Raw genomic sequence first — 22,298 nt, 5'->3', positions numbered from 1 at the left:
AACTTGGTTCCACGAGCAGCTTGTAAAACTTAAGTACTTGGAGAAGTGTTGCATCTTCTATAACGAGTTCTATGGGTACGTAGTTTGCCTTTTGAAATTTTAGGGTAAAGTTGTTTTACAAGATTTCTTATGTAATTTGATTTGAAGCGTTAGAGAAAGAGTTAGTTTCTAACATCAGGCCATCTTTTTCTTCTTTGCTGCATATGAGTGCTACAAAATATCCATTTCCAGCTTGTCAGTTTTTCTGCACAATAGCATGTGGCTAAAAATTGCAGGTAGTTATTGCACAAGTGTCCTTTACTTTAGAAAACCGATAATACGAAAAGCAAGGAATGATAGTCTGAATCTAGTGCAGTTCTTTTCAATGAAGACTGTCGATTTTGAACTACTATCACTTGGTAGTGATTTCAATTGACTGCCACCAGCCCCAATTAGTTGGATACGTATTGGATGATGATGAAGACTGATTTCAGTCCATGTGTTCACTAATATGATTGTGTTTTAGGTTACTTTAGTTCACATGATCTTTAGGATCTGCTCTTTGGAAGCGATGAGATGCTCTTTTGGCTTTGATATTGTTCATGTATCATGGGAATTTTGTTTGTTCTTTTGTTCCATAGAGAGCTGTAGTTTGTATGATATTACCAAATTATGTTGTTATAAATGCACTTATGTGTCCCTTTTCTATTTGTGCGATTAGGGGGAAGTTATTCCTTTCAAATCTTATCTACATCGATACACAACACCGTATAAGGCTTCCATGAGTAGTTCTCCTCTTTGGTATTCAATCCATCGTGCATCTACTCATATCATTGTTCTATCAAGCTATTCTTCATTTGGTAATTGTCTTTCCCTTGTTTGCTGCTATTATGTTTTGTTTTCATGAACTCTCATTCCAGCGTATAGCATACCTGTAGAGACATGTACATAAGTTAGACATATCTATTGCACTTCATTTAAAACCCTTAAATATGCACAAATCTGTGTGTGTGTGTGTGTGCGCGCGCGCACGCACGCGCCGGCACGCAATGTTTTCCGTATCGTTATCAATAGATGTATCACACCCTTGGGAGAAGGAAACATCTTGGTTATCACATAGGAAATATCAGATGTATCACGTAATGTATTGTTGTTATTGGGAAACATGGGGAAACATTGGGAAATTGGTTGAATTTTTCAATGAAAGTTTAGGAATTGTTAAAAAAAAAAAAACATCAATACGCACGTAGAAATCAAAACACTACAAAAAACAAGTGCACATAATAGGTTCCTTTGTATAGGGTCTTAATCTATGGAATGTCTGACTGAACTGATGTAAGTATATTCAAAGTCAATTTGCATCATTTGTAAATGTAAGAACACATGTATGGAAACACAAGTAATACATTGAAAAGCAAAAGTTGAAGTAGAAAACTAGAAATATACTTGTTAATGATGTTCGCGGCTATTGACTTTGGCCCACATAGAGCTGCATGGTGGCTTAAAATCATCATCTCCATGACTCCATCTCAACGGGGTTTGGCATGGTGCTGTTGCTCCACAAACCAACAATATTGTGCCCAACTTGTAGCAGAATGATACCAGTGAAGATACTCTCTAACATAACACTAGTACTCTTCGAACTGGATTGGTATGGCCATCCATGGATAATGCATAACTGTCACAGTCTGTGACTAATATGGATCTAGGGTGGGTACATATGAAGCTCCTGAACGTAGCAACCTCTCTTGTAGCTTTATGTTGTAATGACAATAGACTAGTTTGTGAAGCCTTTCATAACCCAATTTAATGCACTTGTTGGTGTAATGAGAGAGAAGGTGCTTTAATTTCTTTCACACTATGAGGAGGACACCGTATGTGCAACCACACGTATAGCGAGTCACTGTAATGTCTCACAGTCATTACCATACATGTCTCACCATTCGCCTGTGAAATTGATCATTTTTTCCTTAGTTTCACATGCAGTATTAAAATATGAAAAAAAACCTTTTAGTTTAAGAGCTAATTAATGCAACAATTCGCATTACATCATTTTTGTCCTCAACGATCGCGCGGCCTCGCACCCAAACATACCAGCTGCATTGCGGAATTGAATAATTTGTTGATGACATTTAGCATTAATTATGAGTATGAAGGTTTTGAGGAACTTAAAGAAGAGCTAAGTGCGGAACATGTTCACTTCATTGCCAAAGTTGTCTTTCCTTGTACGGTTGGGGAATTACTTATATACCTCATGCACCGCCTTCTTTAAGCCATTGTCATCGAAGAGCCCACAACTATAGAGGTACTTGGGATTCAGGAAGTATGTTGAAATCCAACATGGTGCATATGTTCATATATCAATACAAGAAAAGAAACATACATGCTATGCAAATAATCAGCAAAATATTGAAGCATATGGAAAATTAAATGTAACTTATGTAATTACTTACCATCCTGATGAAGTGAATGCACAAGAATCATTTCCCAGTGGTCATCAATTATTATTTGCACCCATTTATATGCATTAGGAGGCTTTAGCGTTGATAGCTAACCGCATGAACTCATACAAGGAGCCCATCGATGGATATGTCTCATTATCCACTACCTTTAGCACTATATATGGGCTCTAGAATACCCACCACCTTGCGTACGAAGTCCTAGAAGGAGCTGCTCAAAACTAGCTCCTCGATCCTCCAAGCTAGTCTCTTGCCACTTTGATTCTAGTCCACATGCTCCCTAGAGCTGAAGAGCTCTCTTAGCCCTTGTGTGTGTTTTAGGAAGCTATTCAGGGTGATGTAATTTGTGGTGGTCCGCGTCGCCCCAGCCCGCAATATATCCCCAACACACCTCACGAATCTTGGTTAATAATCATGTGTGGTTGTATATAAAATTTGTAATTAACTGGGCATTAGTAATCGCAGCCTTCACTGAAGACCTATACCCTCTTGCCTCCAGCATAAGATCTATGCAATAGGCTGCGCATGGGGTCCAGTACAAGTGGAACTTCTTCATTAACTCATTCTACGCCTTCACAAATGCGCTTCCATTGTCCATGATAAACTATATGAGGTTCTTCCTCCTAATGCTTTTCATGACATCATGCATCAACCATAGATATAGTTTGAATCTTAAATATGATTACTGACATCTATGGACTTCAAGAATACCATCCTATCCCTAGACCATGAAACTTATCACCAACATTCTCATCCGTCCAATCGACCAATCACACATTAAAGTGGTGTCATAAGTCACTTAGGATTGCCTCAACTCATCGACATAACATTGCATGTCGATGACGTCATCATCTAAATATTTTCTCATTGTCTCACGTGGCATGGGTGACACTGCACTCTCACCCCCATGCTGCACTTCTGTGATTATATTCTTGAAGCGCGGGCTCGCAGTTGCATTTGCTACAAGGTGATAAAAAAAATAAAATGGCAATGAACTTTCCCACTCTCTTTCTCACATCCTTTTATTGAACATATCCTTTAGTCTCTTTTGCTTTGTCTCCTCTTTATACATCGTTGGCTTTGGAGGTACACCTGGCACTTGCATGCTACCACTATGGCTCGGCCCTCATGACATTCCCCTCCTACTACCCCCCACTCCACTCCTCCGATTACCACCAATCCCTTGGGTAAACCCCTCAAAAGTGGCCCTTTTTGCTTCACTACCTCTCCTGGTTCCTATCCCAATCATCCCATAAAGATTCCTCTATGGTGCATCTATAATCAGGATTCTCCTCCTTATGCAACTCCACTCCATCATCAACACCTTGCACTAACCTCCCTAACTCCTCCCTAATCTCCATTTCCCTTCTGGCACGATCGTCTCTAATCTTCACCTCTTTTCTCAACACTTCCTTTATCCGTACTCTCACATCCTTCAGATATTTTGGGCAATCTACAACATTGTGATGCCCTCCAACTAAGCGTTCTCTCAAGCAGGTCACCCCTCCACTTTTCGATATGTGGCAGAAAAACAAAAATGCACCGAGACCCGAAATGATTATTAGGAAGAGGGGTCCCATACTACCGTCTGACGTCAAGTTGTCTCCCTTTTCCTCCCGACATGTTCAACTTGCAAAAGAACATTAAGCACACCATAATCGCAACATATTCAGTGTATTATATCCATAAATATTAAGGGAATTTAACCAGCAATCAAATTGGAATTTACAAAAAAATATTTTTAATTAAAAATTATTCGCCCCGCCCCCGCCCTCAAAAAAAAAAAATCAAAATAAAAACAAAACAAAACAAAACAAAAAACCAAAGTACCAATAATGTGTAGATCAAGCTACAAACATGTTTTTTTTTTCATTTTTATAAAAATTAAATTACAATAGATTTGAGAAAATTTGGGACATTTTCAAATTTCCCCTAAATCGGCTCAACTTGTCCTAAATCCCTAAATTAGTGTATTTGATGATGATTTCATCAAACAACCCTATGCATCTCAAATGAGCTTCACTCTTGATTTCGACTAGAAATTTGTGTTTAAAGGGATTCAAAAGGATTGGTAAAAATCCACAATAGAAGGATTTAACAGTGGAGAGGAATAAAAAAAGGGGGAATTTTGGGGGTTTTTTTTCTCGATTTTTCTAAAGTCAGCCGCCAGTTTCCCTAGGTATTGCACGATATCCATCAATATCAATCATTTTATGTGAATGCTCACATATAATATATCATGATACCAACAATATCTTGCTATGTTGTACAATATTTATGCCGATACCAAATTTTTTAAAGACAGGCTACATATCATACCGCTCATGTATGATACCGATATTATCGAATATTGAAAACCTTGTGTGCGTGTGCGCACTATAGAGAATGCTTACGGTGTGCTAAGTGGTCTAGTATATGCACCCCCCCCCCCCGTTTAAGTGGTCTAGTATATTATATGTGACCCTTTTTTTCTCGATTTTTCTAAAGTCAGCAACCAGTTTCCTTGGGTATTGCACAATATCCATCAATATCAATCATTTTATGTAAAGGGTCACATATAATATATCGTGATACTGACAATATCTTGCTATGTTGTACAATATTTATGCCGATACCAAATTTTTTAGAGACATGCTACATATCATACCGCTCATTCTCACAACTCTCTCTCTCTCTCTCTCTCTCTCTCTCATTTCCTTTTTCCTTTTCTTCCCTTCGTTCCCTAAATCCATCTCAACCAACTTGGTATCAGAGGGGCACTACGAGTTGATCGCACCACTGGAACCTGCTGACGTCAGCAACCATACGGCAGACGGCAGCACTGTACTATCCGTACAGGTCATTTTACAATGGGCAGAACATGGTTTGAAGCAACTCGATTTTAGGAGATTTATAGTGATTTTTGCAGAATTTTTGGAGGCCATTTGAGGTATGTTTGGACTGATTTTCACATTTGACAGAAAAACCCCAAATCCCTAAGTTTTCATGATTCCTCTTAAATCAGTGAATGTTTCTCCAATTTTTCTTCATAATGGGGGGCAGATTCATAGTCCCTTATAATCTATAGTTTTTTTTTTTGGGGGGGTCTCATGTTGGGAGGATTTGAGAGAGTAGGGAGCCAAATTGGGGTCTAGTTGTACCATTTTGGGAGCCTAGGGCTTGCAATTGTACACTAAATCTCTCGGTGTATGCCTAAAGTGATCATTTAGTGTAGTGGGGTGGCTTCCTTGCCTGATTTAGATACTGATGTGAGTGTGGCTTCTTATTGTCTTTCTTTTTGGGGCCTAAAACCTTCTTTTTGGACCTCAAATCCTTTTCTGGAACCTAGATTTGTGCAAATATGTGTTGTTTATTGTGTGTGCTCTCGTGTAGCTGTTTTGGCCTTGTTGTGTGTTCCTAGGCCTTTATGGAAGATAAAATCTCTTCCGTATGCAGAGTCAGATCATCAGAATCACATCCCTTGTTAATTACCACAATTAAGTTGAATGGCAACAACTATTTGCAGTGGGCCCAATCAGTAAAATTGTTTCTAGTAGGAAGGGATAGATTCTCTTACATAATAGATAAAGCCCTAGATTCTTCAGGTGTGAGCTTCAAGACTTGGACAAAGGAGAACTACCAAGTCATGCCTTGGCTTCTTAACATAATAGAGCCTATTATGAGTAATTTAGTTATGTTTTTGACGTTTGCTAAGAGGATATGGGACACCCTTCATGTTATGTATTTAAAGGCTCAAAATGTATCCAGAATTTTCCAGTTGACCTCAAATATTAGAAAGTTTCAACAGGATTCAGGATCCTTGAAGGAGTATTTTTCTGGATCCTGGAAGGAGTATTTTTCTGCTCTTCGGGGTATGTGGGATGAGTTGGATCTCTATCATCCTTTCCCTTCCCATTGTACCATGGATTATGAACATGCATGGAAGCAGCGTGAAGAAACTAGAATCATGCAATTTCTATATGGCCTCAATTCTGAGCATTACAGTGTTCGAAAGCAAATTATAGTTATTGGACCCTCTTCCTTCTCTAAAATTCATCTATGCCATGTGTCAAAGGGTCGATACATCGTCTAGCCCTACATTTGCTTCTCCTGGTCGATTTGCTTATGTTGTTGGGGACCAACCTTCCTTTAGCCATGGGACTCGAGCTCCAATGTGGAGCCGTCAAGGACGTGGATGTGATAGTGGATCGCGTAATAAAGGCAAGGGTCGTGACACTGATCGGGGTAACTGTGGTAGCTAATGCCGCGGTGGATGAGGACGAAGACATGATAGACCACACCATTGTTCATACTGTGGGGGAAACAAATCACCTTGTTGATAAATGTTGGGATATTGTTAGCTATCCATCTTGGGCTGGCATATTTATAGCCAGTAGTGCCTCCACTAGCTCTGAGAAAACTTCATTGCCGCCTATAGGGAGAAGCCTTCCTCAAGTGATTTGGTTCTTTTGTCTCATGAGACCTATGATGCATTGATGCAACTACATGTTTGTGATGTTCTTGATAGTTTTAGAGCCATCACTGTTCTCGGTGTGACCTCTTCTCCTTCTCCCTAGGTCATTGACTCCGGAGCCACCTCTCACATGATTGGTAAGTCTCCTATGTTTAGTTCTTATCAGTGTTTGCAGTAGCGCCCGTAGCGTAGCGTAGTGATTTCGCTACGTAGCGTTACAAATAGCGTTTTTCCCCTGTAGCGTGCGCTACAGGGGTCGTAGCATACGCTATGGATACGTAGCGTGCGCTACCTGTTTGGTATTTTTTTTTTCAGTGCAGGAAACAGTGGTGAACTCACACCACAAGCCAAACTTAAGTTAAAAAAGAAAAAACCTAATTCGAAAGGGCTTCCACCCCCAAACCGAAGCAGCTGCTCTCCCCACCCTTCCATTTGGAGACCAAAAATCCTCTCACGGGGCCAATCCGACGCTGCTCCTCTCCCCACCCTTCAATGTTGAGGTCGAAAATCTGCTGTCAGGGGCAAACCGACGCTGCTGACATTGCTCCTCTCCCCACTTTTCAATCTTGAGTTTGAAAAACTGCTTCCAGAGGCAAACCAACATTTGCAGTTTTCACTGATTCAATCTCATCTTGAGACAAAAATAGGTACGCTCTTAACTTTTTCTTTTTTCTTTTTTCTTCTTCTCCTCTTCCTTCTCCTTCGTCTCCTTCTTCTTCTTCTTCTTCTCGAACTGCTGCGGTTGCGGCCGCAGCTGCGGATTCTTCTTCTTCTTCTTCGTCTTCTTCTCTCTCTCTCTCTCTCTCTCTCTCTCTCTCTCTTCTTTCCCTCTTTTCTTTCGGTTTCCCCCTCTTCTTTTTCATTTCCGGAATAGACTGCGTGGCTGTTTCATAGCCACGCACTTATTATTATTATTATTTTGTGTTCTGCGGTGCACGTTGAACAGTGCACTTGCACTATTTTGTTACACGGTCCGCTGTAATGTTTATTTTCCATCTAACTCGTTAATTGGGTCACACTGACATGGATGAAGGGAAAACACACATGTCAGCTTGATCTAAAACTTTTGTAGCCCCCAATAAATTTTTAATGGTGGACGTTTAATTATTGTTGTTTTTTATGGTGCGGTCCACCCGAGCTTTGGATTTGCCTCATTTTTGGGCTCATGCCCTAAAATTATTTGGCAAAATGGATGAACGGTGTGGATATAACACATTTATCATGGTGGGGCCCAAAAAGCTTTGACACTTGTGTGCTACACTTCACAATCCGAGTCCCGCCTAATTCGGGCCCTTAAAAAATTGTACACGAGACATGTATTAACTTAAAAATAATAAGACCCTATTCATCAACTTCTTACTATTTAATATTTATCACATATATATATATTTTAAAATTAAAAAATAGAAGTATTGTGTAGCTTACGCTACACGCTACGTTATTTCGCTACACGCTACGGAGGGTTGAACGCTACGCAACACGCTACCGCTATTTAAAACACTGGTTCTTATCTTCCTTCTAGGCAATCACACTTTGTCGTTGTTGTTGATGGAAACCAAACTCCTGTAATTGGAACGGGTTCCATTAAGCTTTCCCTGATGAGGACATCCGAGCACTATCCCAGAGGATGGTTGAGCTGGTCTCCTTATGGCTAGACGACCATTACATGGGGTCCATTTAATCCAATCCACATTCTTAGCCACGTTGAATACCCCACGTGCATGTTCATGCATCTTTGAAGACCCCACACTGGGAAATGCGTGTGGGTTGCTTATAGGAGCTTGATGGACACGATGATCGGACCGTTGGATAATCATCATTGGACATCTTCATCGTGGACCCTCATGGGCTACGAAATAGTTTAGTTGTTTAGATTATTTACTTGCTTCATTGTCTTTGGTATAGCTTGTATTTGTGTTGACAATAGGGAATTAGGGACAACTTTTAATTTATTAAGCGTCTTTATGTTGAGAATCTTATCTAAGAGCGTCTTTTTGTAAAAGGTCTTTTTTGAGACTATAAAAGAGAAAAATGGGTGTGTGAAGCCCTTATGCCATTATTTTGTAAAAAAAAAAAAAAGAAGCTTTGAGTTATCTCTTCTTCATGTTATTTGAAAAATACTCCATATGATTTGGAGCTTGGGTGTGGTATGATTCCATTCCCCATTCAAAGGTGGTGCGAGGCTTTCATTTATCATCTTCCTTCACTCTTCCTTTCTATCCAAAAGAGGTATTTTCCCAAAAACTTCATCTCTCTTCTTTCCTTCGTATTCAAAACCATCCAAATCATCTTTTTCTTTATCTTTTCATCATCCAACTACAACCCCAACCGAAATTAACCATTGAGGATCCTAAAATCCCTAACTTCCCTTCATCTAAAACCTTAATTCCCCTTTACCAACACCTAAATCAATTGATCCCCTTAACCACATAATTTTATCTTTTCCCCAAATTCTCAAAAAATCCTATTCCAAAATTCTTAATTCCCATGAACTATAATTTTTCAAATTTCAGATTTTTCCCTTCCTAACCGTAATCATAGAACCTACAAGTCAAACCCTTGAGTGTAGAACATGCCTATACTAAATTGGAAGTTCTATCCTTCCATCGGGCCAAATTTTTATTGATTTGCTTGATTTCTTAGCATGCGGTCATATGATTTAGGTTAAATCAGATTTAATTTTCTATTGTTTACTCTTAATTACTTGGTTGGTTAGCATCTTTTATTAATTAAATTACTTTATAGACTCTTTCATAGTCTCTATGTTTTATGGTAGCATTAAATCATGTGTCCTGCATCACTCCCTCTTTGTATCTATCATCAGTTTTACATAATCCTCTTACTAGTTAGGGGGAGCCTCAATCCAACTCTATACCTCTTCCTATCACTTGTTTTGATGATCCCCTATTCGATCTGTCTCCAAGCCTATCCTTGTGTATTGTTGATGGATTAAATCCTCTACTAATCAATTGTCCATTATTTCATCCACTTCAGTTGGTGATCCAGGTATAAGCTCTCTATCTCCTGATGATATTCCTATTGCTTTGTGCAAACCTCCCCGGTCATACACAAAGCATCCTATTAGCAATTTTGTCTCTTATCACTGTCTTTCACCTTCCTTCCATTGTTTTGCAATTTCCATATCCTCCTTTGTTACCCCATGTATTTTGAAGGAAGCTATGAGTAGCCCTGATTGGACTAAGGCTATGATGGAAGAAATGCAGGGCGTTGGAAAAGAGAAATACTTGGGAGCTCATTCCCTTACCTCCAGGAAAATAGACAGTTGGATGTCGATGGGTTTATACTATCGAGTATCTTCCTGACGGTTCTGTTGATCTGTACAAGGCACAACTATTTGTAAAGGCCTATTCTCTCAAACATATGGAGTATATTACTTTGAGACGTTCTCTCCTGTGGCCAAGCTTAACTCTGTATGTGTGGTTATCTCCTTGGCGGTCAATTTGTCTTGGCCCCTATTTTAATTATATGTAAAAATGCATTTTTGCATGGTGATCTTGTCAAGGAAGTCTATATGGATTAGCCACCAGGCTACGCATCACACCTTGCCTCTTGTATATCGACTCAAGAAGTCCATTTATGATCTCAAGCAATCCCCACGCGCCTAGTTCAACAAATTCAGTCATGCTCTTCTAGACTTTGGATTCATTTGGAGCTAAGCTGATCACATGTTGCTCATTTGTTGTAGACCCATCGGGATTATGGTGTTGGTTGTCTTTGTAGATGACATTGTATTGTCCAGTGATGATACTGCTAGAATGGTGGCTGTTAAATATTTCCTCAAGGCTTAATTTGAGATCAAAGATTGATGGGGACATCACACGCACGCCCCCCTATGCATGTACGCAAGGAGGAGGGCCCCACCATCGATCTAGATCAATGACGACGTCCATGGAGGGCCTCCTAGTTAGAGGACTGCATTTTGGTTTGTTGGAGTGGAACCGATAGTCATGTGAATCCCACCATGGGTTCTCATGATCGTGACCCACTATTCTAATTAATCTAGTACTTTGGGTTTTGCTTATTATTGTTATTAGGAGTATCATGGACGGTTTAGATTGCTTTGATTAGTTGTTATTTTTTATTACTTTGTCGCCAAGTAATAGGTTGCGCACATGGCGCCTGTTTTGGGGTATAGAGTTTTATTATAAATAAGCATCCCTTGTAGTCTTTTTCATTCAATGAAGATTAATAAAACTGTTGCATTTTTCTGCTCTAAATTTCCGAGTTGTAGAGATTCAATTGGGTGCAAAACCCTCCCTTCCTCGAAGGGCTGACTACTGTGGTGCGAAGCCATACCTATCCCGATTCGCCCCCACCTTCTTTCATCCATATTTCTCTTCTCCTACAATCATCTACGCACAGCCGTTTTTCTCTCTATAGCAGATTTTCAGAATCTGGCCTTACAGGAGGGCTGAAACGTTGGCGGAGCACTACGTACAAACCGTGCATCGGATCGAGCTGAGATTTGGGGGTTTTGGAGTCCATCCCTGGCCGACTAGGGCCAAGGTGGCATTTTTGTAAATAGTGGGCCCCACACACGTGCGGCCGGGATCACACGCACGTGCGTCTGGGCCATTGCTGCTGTCCACACGTGCGATACTTCTCTGGTTTGTCTCTCTCCTCTCTTTCACTCTTTCATTCAAAATCTTTAACCTAACCCTAAGTTACTCAAATCCCTAATTTTATGCCCTTTCTTCAACCTTAGGGTTCCCCGAATTGAAATTTTTGAATCCCTTGGATTGGGGGAATTATTTTTGTGCATGTGTGGATGAATTTACCCTCTTTTGATTCTTGTTTGGTCTATAATTTTGATTGAGCCGGCTCTAGCATGTGTAGGCCTGGACCCATATAAGATTCCCCTTGATTGAGTGTTTCAACTTTTGTGTGGGATGTGGAATTTTGTGTAGTTGTTTCTGAACTAGTGTGATCTAAAGCCTGAAATCTTGCACATCATACTTGAATTTCTTGTCCTGCATCAAAGATCTTGTGGTTCTTTCATACTTTCTGGGTATTGAAGTTGCCCGATCTAAATCTAGCATTGTGCTCTCTCAAAGGAAATATGATATGGATCTTCTTTCTGAGACTGGAATGCTCGGATGTAGGCCTATTAACACTCATATGGATGCGATTCACAAGATTAGTCTTAATGATGGCAAACTTCTTTCTGATCCAGGAATGTATCGGTGGTTAGTCGGTCGCTTTATCTATCTCACCCTCACTTGGCCAGATCTTTCATATGCTGTGAGTGTCGTAAGTCAATTCATGCATGCCCCCCTGTACCACACATTTTACAATAGTGTATCATATCCTTCGTTATCTCAAATCTTCTCTAGGCAAAGGTTTACATTTTCAACAACATGGCCACCTTCACCTGTTTGGCACACAACTTGTACTTGTCCTTAAACATGAGATTGCAAATGTACTTCAGGGTCTTAATATGGGGTTTTGATACACCTTTTGATGTTACATTAGTGGCTAATAGATGAGTGATATTGGGTTCTCATGTGAAGATTTGGGTGAGGGCTTGATGTACTTCAAAAAGAAATCCACTTATTGCCCATGACTTAAGTTTAGTGGCTAGATCTTGCCTCTTGGATGCTCCAATAAGCTTAAAATAGTTGGTCAGTGTCATCATATGTTTTCAAATGGTTTTTAGATGAACTTTAGTCATCAGATTGTTTGTTTTCACTGTAGATTTGTTATTATCAAGCTTAATGGAAATCCACTAGTCAGATACTTTGATATCCAATTTAAAGCCTTGCAATGGGGTTTTAAAGGCTAGATTGGTTTTTATAGTAAGGTGGAAGGACATAGGTCTATTTGGGTTTGTGGAAAAACTTAAGATGACGAACTTCTGATATTGTAAGACATTACCAAAGTTCATAGGATGAAGTAGCATAACAAATGCTCCACCAAAACTGTAGGGCTCCTCTTATAAATAGATCCTACTCCAAGCCTTGGGCAACCCCCTTCCCCCCAGTGACGTCCACATGCACATGTGCGCACACAAAGTTTCCTTCGCTCATCTCCTCCCTTCTTCATTGATGGCCCATTTGAACAAAGGCCCATCATCTCCAACCGCTCTTTACAACCATATAGTATAAAGAATTAGTGTGGTTTTTTTTTTTTTGGGGGGGGTGGGTAGATTTAGGAGACCTTGATTTGTGACGAAATGACATCGATTTCTAGCATCCATATTTCGCGGCATTAAGGATCCGAACCATCTATTTTAGAGCTTAGAAATATGTTTATTTATGGGTGGGAATTGATCGTATAAGGTTTAAAAACATGATTTGCAAAAGTTTCCGCTTTTCAAAAATTCCCAACGTTCATGTTAATGAATGCAATATGGGCCTACATAGGCCCACTTAGATGGTTTATTTTGTTCTAGGACATAGAGGGGATTTTTTCTGTTGTTATTAATGTTATTTTTGTAATTATGAACTTTCATAATATAAAAGGAGGGGAGCGTAAACCCTAACTTTAGCTTCTCCTTTTTGCATTCTCTTCTCTCTCTCTCTCTCTCTCTCTCTCTCTCTCTCTCTCTTTCCATTGTTTTACAATCCATATTGCCTTTGAGTCTATAGAACTTTATCATCCTCTTGATTTTGTGAGTTGAGAGAAAGAGTCGCATAAACTAATTTTTGTTATCTCACATGGAAAAAATGCATGCCTAAGATCCATCTAACGTGAGGAATTTTTGTTTAGTTCCCGGTAATTATCGGTAAACAATGGTGAAGGCATAATGATAGCAAGTGTTCGTTGTTTGAAATAAAGGTGAAATTTCTCCTTGAAAAATGGGCAGTTTCCAAGCAAAAATTGTGGGCCCCACCATGATGTATGTGTTATATCTACACCGTCCATTCATTTTTTTTCATATCATTTTAGGGCATGAGCCCAAAAATGAGACAAATCCAAAGCTCAAGTGGACCACACTACAAAAAATGGTGGGTTCAACTATGGGCGTCATTATCCCCACTGCTTCCTGTGGTGTGGTCCACTTGAGCATTGGATTTGGCCCATTCCTGTGCTCATGCCCTAAAATGATCTGGCAAAATGAATGGACGGTGTGGATGAAACACATACATCATGGTGGAGCCCACAGATTTTTGCCACATGCAAACCGAGTTGTTGTAGCTGTCAACATCATACTGCATAAAATATCAAGGTAAATAATTATTATATATTTACATCCAATTCTTAGTAATTGCAACAATCAAACTGGCCCTTAGGAGTACTGATCGAGAGCAACAATGATGGAGTTCATCTTGACTACTAGAGGAAAAGTCTCTATAGTCAATACTGATGAGGACATCACATCATGTACACCTCTCCATGGTGGATTCTCTCTTAAAAAAAAAAAAAAAAAACCAAGTTCCTTTGTTTTTTCTTCTTTATGCAAGGTATTTTATTGAAATCTCCTTAGTTCTTCAACCAAAACCTATTCCAACACCTTCCTTTCTTCTTCATCATCCTTTCCTCAAAACCCTATGTTCCCTTGTCCAAAACCCTTACCTTAACCCTAAAATCTCAAATCTCTCAATTTCCCCAAATTCCCAAATCCTATATCTTCAAATTCTTCAATTAACCTAAATTCCTTAACTTTCCTACATCCAAAACCTTAATTCCTATCTCCTAATACCTAAATCCTTTAATCCATTTATTCAATTCCTCACTTTAACCTTAATTTCACATTTTTCCCGAACTTTTCTAATCCTAGCTTAACCACACCCAAATCTAGTAAACCCTAGGTAGTATTAGACCTTCCCATTTACAATAGACCTAACCCTATGCTATTTGGATGTTTCTACATCCATTAGATGCTAGTTTCTCATGTTTAATGGTCTTTGAGGATGATGCTTGGCAACTTAGGCTTAAACTATGCATGATTTCCTCTTAGAATCTTAATATTTGTAATGATGGTAGCAAGATTTATAGTTTTCATTAATTAATTTAAATTCGCTGATTGATCTCTCACATTATTTGAGTTCATGCGTTGGTCCTACATCAAATACCTTGTAGATGATGAAAACTCCTTTCAAGTAAACGGGCCTTGTACTCCACTAGAGATCCATCTGGCTGAAACTTGTAGATAGACCTTGGAACCTGATACTAACAATAAACCAAGTCTTAAGTATTTATGAAGGATGCTTCACTTTTAGCCTTCATCATGTATAATTGTGTATCAAGAGAATTTAGTCTCTAGAAGTACATAAATAATAGTAACCAGGCACAAACTCAACAGGGCAAGCCCCCCAACATAAAAGATAATGGAGAAAAGGTGCTCTTAGTTATACTATAGGGATTAATGCGACAATGTTTCTTAAATCAAAATGTTTCTCACTGAAATTTCCATGCAATGGATTAACCACCTCTTAAATGGATTATAGGCCAAACTTCACATTGGTTAGATTGTCCTAAAGGTTTAATCAATTGCATAGTTCTTGGAGATTCAAAAGGCATCCATGAAAAGTCTTTTGATTGAAAGTTCAGGGGCATCTAATCCTGTGAAGCTTGTTCCAAGTCTTATCCAAGAGGTTTACTAGATATTGAACAATGCGATGTAGTTTACCTGACGATGGATTTTAGGAATATAACTTCGGGAAATATGTTGGTATCTTGTAAAATGCCTTCAACTAAACATGTAATGGGGAAAACCAAACTGACCAGCCATATGAGAGACGTGGCGAAGAACTGGTAGAGCAACCTCCCTGAGCCATCAATGTGTCCACCACCAGGGAAGCCGAGTTGAGCTCCAATGAAGTACTCACTTGCTGAGCTAAACCGGTTAAGCTCAAAACTCGGTAATGAGATTCATCAACCGACCTGACCATCTCGACTGAGTTATCTAACCGACCTCGACCTCCAAATAGAAATGTCTGGAGAGAATCTCACATCGTACCGGGACGGGATGGGATCAGTTTGACAAGATCTTAGATGAAAATTATGCCAATCAAAGTGGAATCGGAGATATTCTCAGAAGCAGATCCTTACTCCAATACGGGCCCCTCCAACGTATCTAACAGATCTACTGAGATACGCAACTGCTTAGAGACCCCCCCCCCCCCCCCCCCCTCTCAAATCTTGGGTAAAAGGTACGCACAAAAATTCCGGCTCCAATCACATCTACTCTAGGTTCATCTACTTGACTTAGGCATCGGAGGGTCCCTGGCTACAACCGGTGCCCCCATTGTCTTTGTTTTCTACTGGTGTAGGTACTTAGTAACCTACAGGTGGAGTTATGGGTTCAACCAGATTCTAGTGACAACAATTTGGTGCCATCTGTGGGAACGACAACAAAGCCATTAAAGTTCCCCAATACCAGTAAAGCTGGACCACCCTTCCCCTTCTCCCACCTCGATGGCCAAGAAAAGGGGAAAGGCATCGGCCGTCGCCGAGCTAATGTAGGACGAACAACCTAAAAACCTTTAGGCTTCCCGGTCAAGCCCCTCGCTTGACTTCCCTTCACTGGTGGTATCACAGAGATCCCAGAATAGGGGAAGTCGGCTTATCTCCTTCAAAACCAAAGTGGAGGTCCTAAACGCTAGCATCGACCGCATCATAAGGATACTGGAGAGGCATCATCCTTTCCCTGATGACCAAAATATAGAGTTGGCGGGAGCAATCGAGCAATCTTCCCCCCCGCTCATGCCTCCTTAATTGCACGTGGCAAAAGATCGACCAGCTAGAAGCAAGTGCATTCCAGCGCAAACTCTAGGAACCACCGAGCTCGCTGAGTCAGATCTGCGACATACATTGGAGAAAAGAAGGCGAGCTCGAGGAAAAGCCCTGAAAGTCACGGTAGTGAACGAGGTCCCTTGGGGGGAAAATTTAAAAGAAATCTGAGGTAAGATCAGAGACAACCAATAGGCCTGTTGGGCCAAGGCCCCTATGTCCGTGGACGCCCTACTCGAGCAAACCGAGCCTCCATTCACTGATGACATTATGAAGGTCCAGTTCCTAGCCTGATTCCAAATGCTCTAGATAACTCCCTATTCAGGGCAAGGGATCCGGCGGAGTACTTAGAGTCCCTCCGATCATGGATGAAACTCCATGGTGCCTTCAGACCTGTAATGTGCAGGGCGTTTTCCCTAACACTGACTGGGGCTGCTCGGAAATGGTATAAGCGCTTGAAGCCAAAGTCCATTGGCTTGTTCGCTCAACTCAACGGGGCTTTCATTACCCAGTTCATCGGCAGAAAGGATATGAGGAAACCCATAGCTCACCTCCTCACAATAACACAAAGGGAGGATGAGCTCTTGAGGGACTACATTGTGCGCTTCAACGCTGAAGTTGTTCAGGTGGACAGCTACTCAGAGTCTCTGACCAGGTCGCTCTCACCGCCATGATGGTCAGCCTCAAACAAGGGAAATTTCTTTTTTCGGTCGGAAAAATCCCTCCAACAACTCTCGCTAACCTCCTCAACCAAGCTCAAAAGTACTCAAACGTAGAGGAGCTTTTCAGCACGCGAAGGGCTACTCGAGGCAAAAATAGCTCGGCTAGAGACATGAAGCGAAAGGAAGAGAGAGAGCCGTTCGTTGCAAACTCTAAGATAAAAAAGGACAATGACCAGAGCAGCGGCTCGCGACCCAATTGACGTCTAGAAAGCCGTTTCCACAGGTACACTCCCTTGAATACCACATCGGAATAGGTACTTATGGAGGTGGGAGACAAAAGAATCTTAAGGTGGCTGAACAAGATGATGGCCAACTTTGAGAAGATGGACAAGATGAAGTATTGCCATTTCCATCGAGATGTCATAACACGACTAAGTGTTTTGACCTTAAGGAAGAAATTGAGTCCGTTATTCAGAAGGGAAATCTGTGTGAATTTGTCAACAAGGGAAGAGAAGATTGATCGAGCAGGCAGCAGGAGTGACGCGATGAGCAAAACGACAATGAAGCGATGGGCGAAATATGCACCATCTTTGGAGGTTCTACCGGAGGTGGAGACTCAAATTGGGCACGCCGAGCCCACGCTCGAAGCATGACCAATAGTGAAAGGGAGCATCAAGTTTATCTTACTGGCCGATCCATTAAGGAACCAAGGCTAAACTTATGCAGCCTCACCTTCATTGAAGAGGAAAGCCCGAGGACTTCATCATTTGCACAACGACGCCCTAGTAGTCACTATGATCGTGGCCAACCACAAGGTATATCTGGCCGACATCCTGTTCGCTGAAACATTTGACAAGATGGGGGTCGGAAGGTCTAGATTGTGACCTGTCCAAACGCCCTTGCTCAGCTTTACAAGGGAGAGGGTAACCTCTGAAGGAAGCATCCTGTTACCTATAACTGTTGGCGAAGGCGCTAACCAGGTCACCACCATGGTTGATTTTCTGGTGGTAGACTGCCCTTCATTTTACAATATGATCATGGGCAGGCCGTCATTGAATACTATGAGAGCTGTCATGTCCACTTAACACCTTGCCATGAAATTCCCAACCAAACACGAGGCCGGCTAGGTTAGGGGCGATCAGCACGAGGCTCGACAATGCTACTCAACAACACTCTGAGCAAAGACACAACGACAACAGGCAATGCAAATTATCTCCTTAGACCCACGGGGAGAGACTGCTGAAAGAGGGTCACCGATGGAAGACCTCGTTGCAATACAACTCTTCGAGTCTAACCCAACCGGCACCGTTCAGGTCGGATCGTTGCTTGAGCCAGGGCTTCGAGTGGAGATAGCCAACCTACTAAGACAACATGCCGATGTCTTTGCTTGGTCCCATCAGGATATGCCCGGTATAGATCCAGAGGTTATGGTCTATCGGTTGAACGTGGACCCTGACCACAAACCTGTGAAGCAAAAAAGACGAGCATTTGACTTAGAGAGATACGTGACCATTGACGAAGAGGTCGACAAACTCCTCGAGGTTGGGTTTATCAAAGAGATTTACTATCCCGACTGGATGGCCAATGTAGTTAAAAAGTCCAGTGGAAAATGGCGGGTCTACATAGGTTACACCGACCTGAATAAGACATGTTCGAAAGACAGCTTTCCCCTCCCAAGGATTGACCAGTTGGTGGATAGTACCACCAGGCATGCGCCCCTTAGCTTCATGGATGCATACACGGGATATAATCAAATCATTATGCACAAACACGACAAGCAAAAAATAGCCTTTGTCACGGACAAAGGATTGTACTGCTATCGAGTAATGCCATTCGGGCTAAAAAAAATGCTAGAGCAACCTACCAGCTCCTGCTCAACAAAATGTTCGCCAAGTAGATCGAGAACACAATTGAGGTCTACGTCGACGACATCGTCAAGAGTTCTGAGGCAAGGGACCACAGCAAATTTGAAAGACATGTTTGCGATCCTGAAGAAATATCGAATGAAGTTGAACTTGAACAAGTGCGCCTTCGATGTCATCTCGGGAAAGTTCCTAGGCTTCCTGGTCAACCAGAAGGGGAAATAAGTGAACCTCGACAAGATCCGAGCTCTCCCAGAGATGAACTCCCCCAGGACAACAAAAGAGATTCAATGCCTGATGGGCAGAGTAGCGGCATTGAATAGATTCGTCTCTCGGGCCACGGACAAATACTTGTCGTTCTTCAAGCAGCTGAAGGGAAACATGAAGTTGACCTGGACGGATGAGTGCGAGCAAGCGTTCCAATAACTCGAGGAATATCCGGGGTCCCCTCCACTGCTATCTAAGCTAGAGCCAGGGGAGCCACTACTACTGTACCTAGAGGTGTCAACCACAACGGTCAGCTCGACCCTAATACGCGAGGTGGAAAATAAGCAGCTATCAGTTTGTTACACGAGCAAAGCTATAGTCAAAGTCAAGACGCGATACCCAGATATAAAGAAGTTAGTGCTACCGCTGATCATATCATCTTGACACCTCCGACCATACTTCTAGGCTCATACTATTGTGGTTCCAACCGATCAACCGCTTTGCCAAGTTTAGCAGAAACCGGAAGCATCAGGGCGACTAGCAAAATGGGCAATCAAGCTCAGTGAGTTCGATATCATATACCGACCAAGGGCGGCGATCAAAGGCCAGGTTGTCGCCGAATTCACTTTCCCCGTTCCTCAGTAGTAGACAAACGACGAGCGGAACGTCAGCCTACGGGAATGGACCATTCACATGAACAGGTCATCCGACTCTCGGGGAAGTGGAGCAGGATTGATCCTCATCTCACCTGACCAGTCCAATATAGAGTATGCTTTATGGTTTGGATTCCCAGCATCCAACAATGAAGCGGAATATGAGGCACTCCTTGCCAGGCTCAGGCTAGACAAAGCAATGGGAGCCCGAGCATTGAAAATCGACGGTGACTCCCAGCTCATAGTGAGCCAGGTCACTACGGAATATCAGGCTAGAGGAGAGAGAATGATTGCCTATCTGCAAAAGGCATGGGACTTGCTTAAAGAATTCGACAAGCACAAGATCATCTTGGTCCCCAGGTCGGAAAATTCCAAAGCAGACGCCCTAGCTAAATTAATTGCGGCGGTCGACGATGACCTCGACAAGATCATGCTGATCGAATTCCTGCCTAAGACCAGCATCAACCAGCCCGACCAAAAAGAAGCCCTCCTAATAAATTAATCACCGAGCTGGATGGACCTGATCATACGCTATCTGCAAGAAGGCGAGCTGCCTGCAGACAAGTTAGAGGCCCCCTGTAAAATCAAAAACCGGTTTGCTCGGTACACGATCCTGGGAGACGTCTTATACAAAAGAGCGTTCTCGATGCCATATCTGAGATGCTTATAATTTGATGAAGCCGAATATGTTCTAAGGGAGGTCCACGAAGGCATCTGCGGAAACCATTTGGGGAAGGGCCTTAGTCCACAAGGTGATTCGGCAAGGATGCTACTGACCGACCATCCATGAAGACGCAAACCAGTACACAAGGAAGTGCGACGAGTGCCAACACTTCGCTACGTTACTGTGACAACCTCCCGAGCAGGTGATCCCGATGAGTGGTCCCTGGCCCTTTGCACAGTGGGGAGTCGACATCATAGGACTGTTGTCGATGGGTAGAGGACATACCAAATTTTCCATTGTCGCAGTCAACTACTTTACCAAGTGGATAGATGCCATGCCCTTGGCAAGGATTACCGAGCAAAAGACCACCGACTTCATTTGGAAAAATATCATTTGCAGGTTCATTATCTCCCACACTATCGTTACTGACAATGGTAGGTAGTTCAACAATGCTTGTTTTCCGAGGATTGTGTGAGAGGCTCAGCCTTCACAACGCCTTCGCCTCACCTCGGCATCCCCAGGCTAATGAAAAAGTGGAAGCTATAAATAAAATCATAAAAACCCACCTAAAAACCAAACTCGAAAAATTCAAGGGAGCTTGGGCCGATGAGCTACCACATGTCTTATGGGCATACCGCACCACGACCCGTACAAGAACATTGGAAACTCCATTCTCCCTAGCTTTTGGCACAGAAGCGGTGGTACTAGATGAGATCAGGATACCCTCGGGGCGAATCGAGCTGTTTGACATGGAAGAAAACAATGCACAACTAATTTTGGGTCTAGATCTGATTAAAGAATTAAGGGAAAAGCTATAAGGGTCGCTGCTTACCAACACATGGCTGCTCGGCATTACAATATGAGGGTTAAAGTACATAGATTCCGAGTAGGGGACTTGTTACTCTGGGAAATTTTCCATAACACCAAGGAGCCCGGCACGGGAGCCCTGGGGCCAAACTGTGAAGGACTGTACAAGGTAGCCGGTACAATTTGCCCAAGGACATACCGACTAGAAGACATGCAGGGTTGATTCTTATCCCACTTGTGGAATGCTGAGCACCTAAAAATCTACTATCAGTAAGAATGAGCCCGGGGGAAATCTACAGTACACCGACAACTCACCTCAGGTGCAAGCTACCGACCATCGAATGATTGTTACATGTAAAAGATTCCCTTTATGAATAAAAAAGGAATCAGTCTTTTCTGATTCTACTAAGTTTGCGTCCTCAATAACCATCCGACCAAAGTTCACATGCTCAACAACTGGATCACTAAGTTAATCTACTAAGATGACTAACTCATCTACCAAGTAATCATGCACAATAATCAATAAAAAAAGAAAAAAAAGAAAAAAAAAGAAACACCATAGTTGGGCAAAAAGAATTCTTCTCATTAATGAGGGGGAGTGTTACAAAGTTGTCCAAGAAGATATACACTTACAAAAAGCCTATCCCTAGGGAAGTTCCTCGGCCCCGGGAGCGGCAACCTCGGAGGCTTCAGCGACATCGTCATCGAGACACCTTAAGATGAGATCGGGGTATCGACGCAGGATGTCTTCTCAGTAATGCTGGAAGCCAACGCTGAATGTCTCCTCTAGCTCAGCCACATGATCCTCAAATGTCTTGAAAGCCTCCACTACGGCTGCCTCCTTCCCAGGAATCAT

General features: G+C 41.9%; 1 protein-coding gene across 3 annotated transcripts in view; it reads left to right on the top strand.

Moving 5' to 3' along the window:
- LOC131258378 (bifunctional purple acid phosphatase 26) overlaps nucleotides 1-22,298 on the top strand; it is a 72,506-nt gene that overhangs the window by 37,766 nt on the left and 12,442 nt on the right. For all 3 annotated transcript variants that reach the window (XM_058259665.1, XM_058259664.1, XM_058259666.1), the window contains exon 6: nucleotides 701-839. In XM_058259665.1, coding sequence (XP_058115648.1) covers nucleotides 701-839 — 139 coding nt within the window. The remainder of the gene's footprint in view (nucleotides 1-700; nucleotides 840-22,298) is intronic.

This window comes from Magnolia sinica, chromosome 10 (assembly GCF_029962835.1).
Source record: "Magnolia sinica isolate HGM2019 chromosome 10, MsV1, whole genome shotgun sequence".
In the NCBI taxonomy this organism is placed as follows: Eukaryota; Viridiplantae; Streptophyta; class Magnoliopsida; order Magnoliales; family Magnoliaceae; genus Magnolia; species Magnolia sinica.
This window is presented reverse-complemented; position numbering and strand designations above follow the sequence as displayed.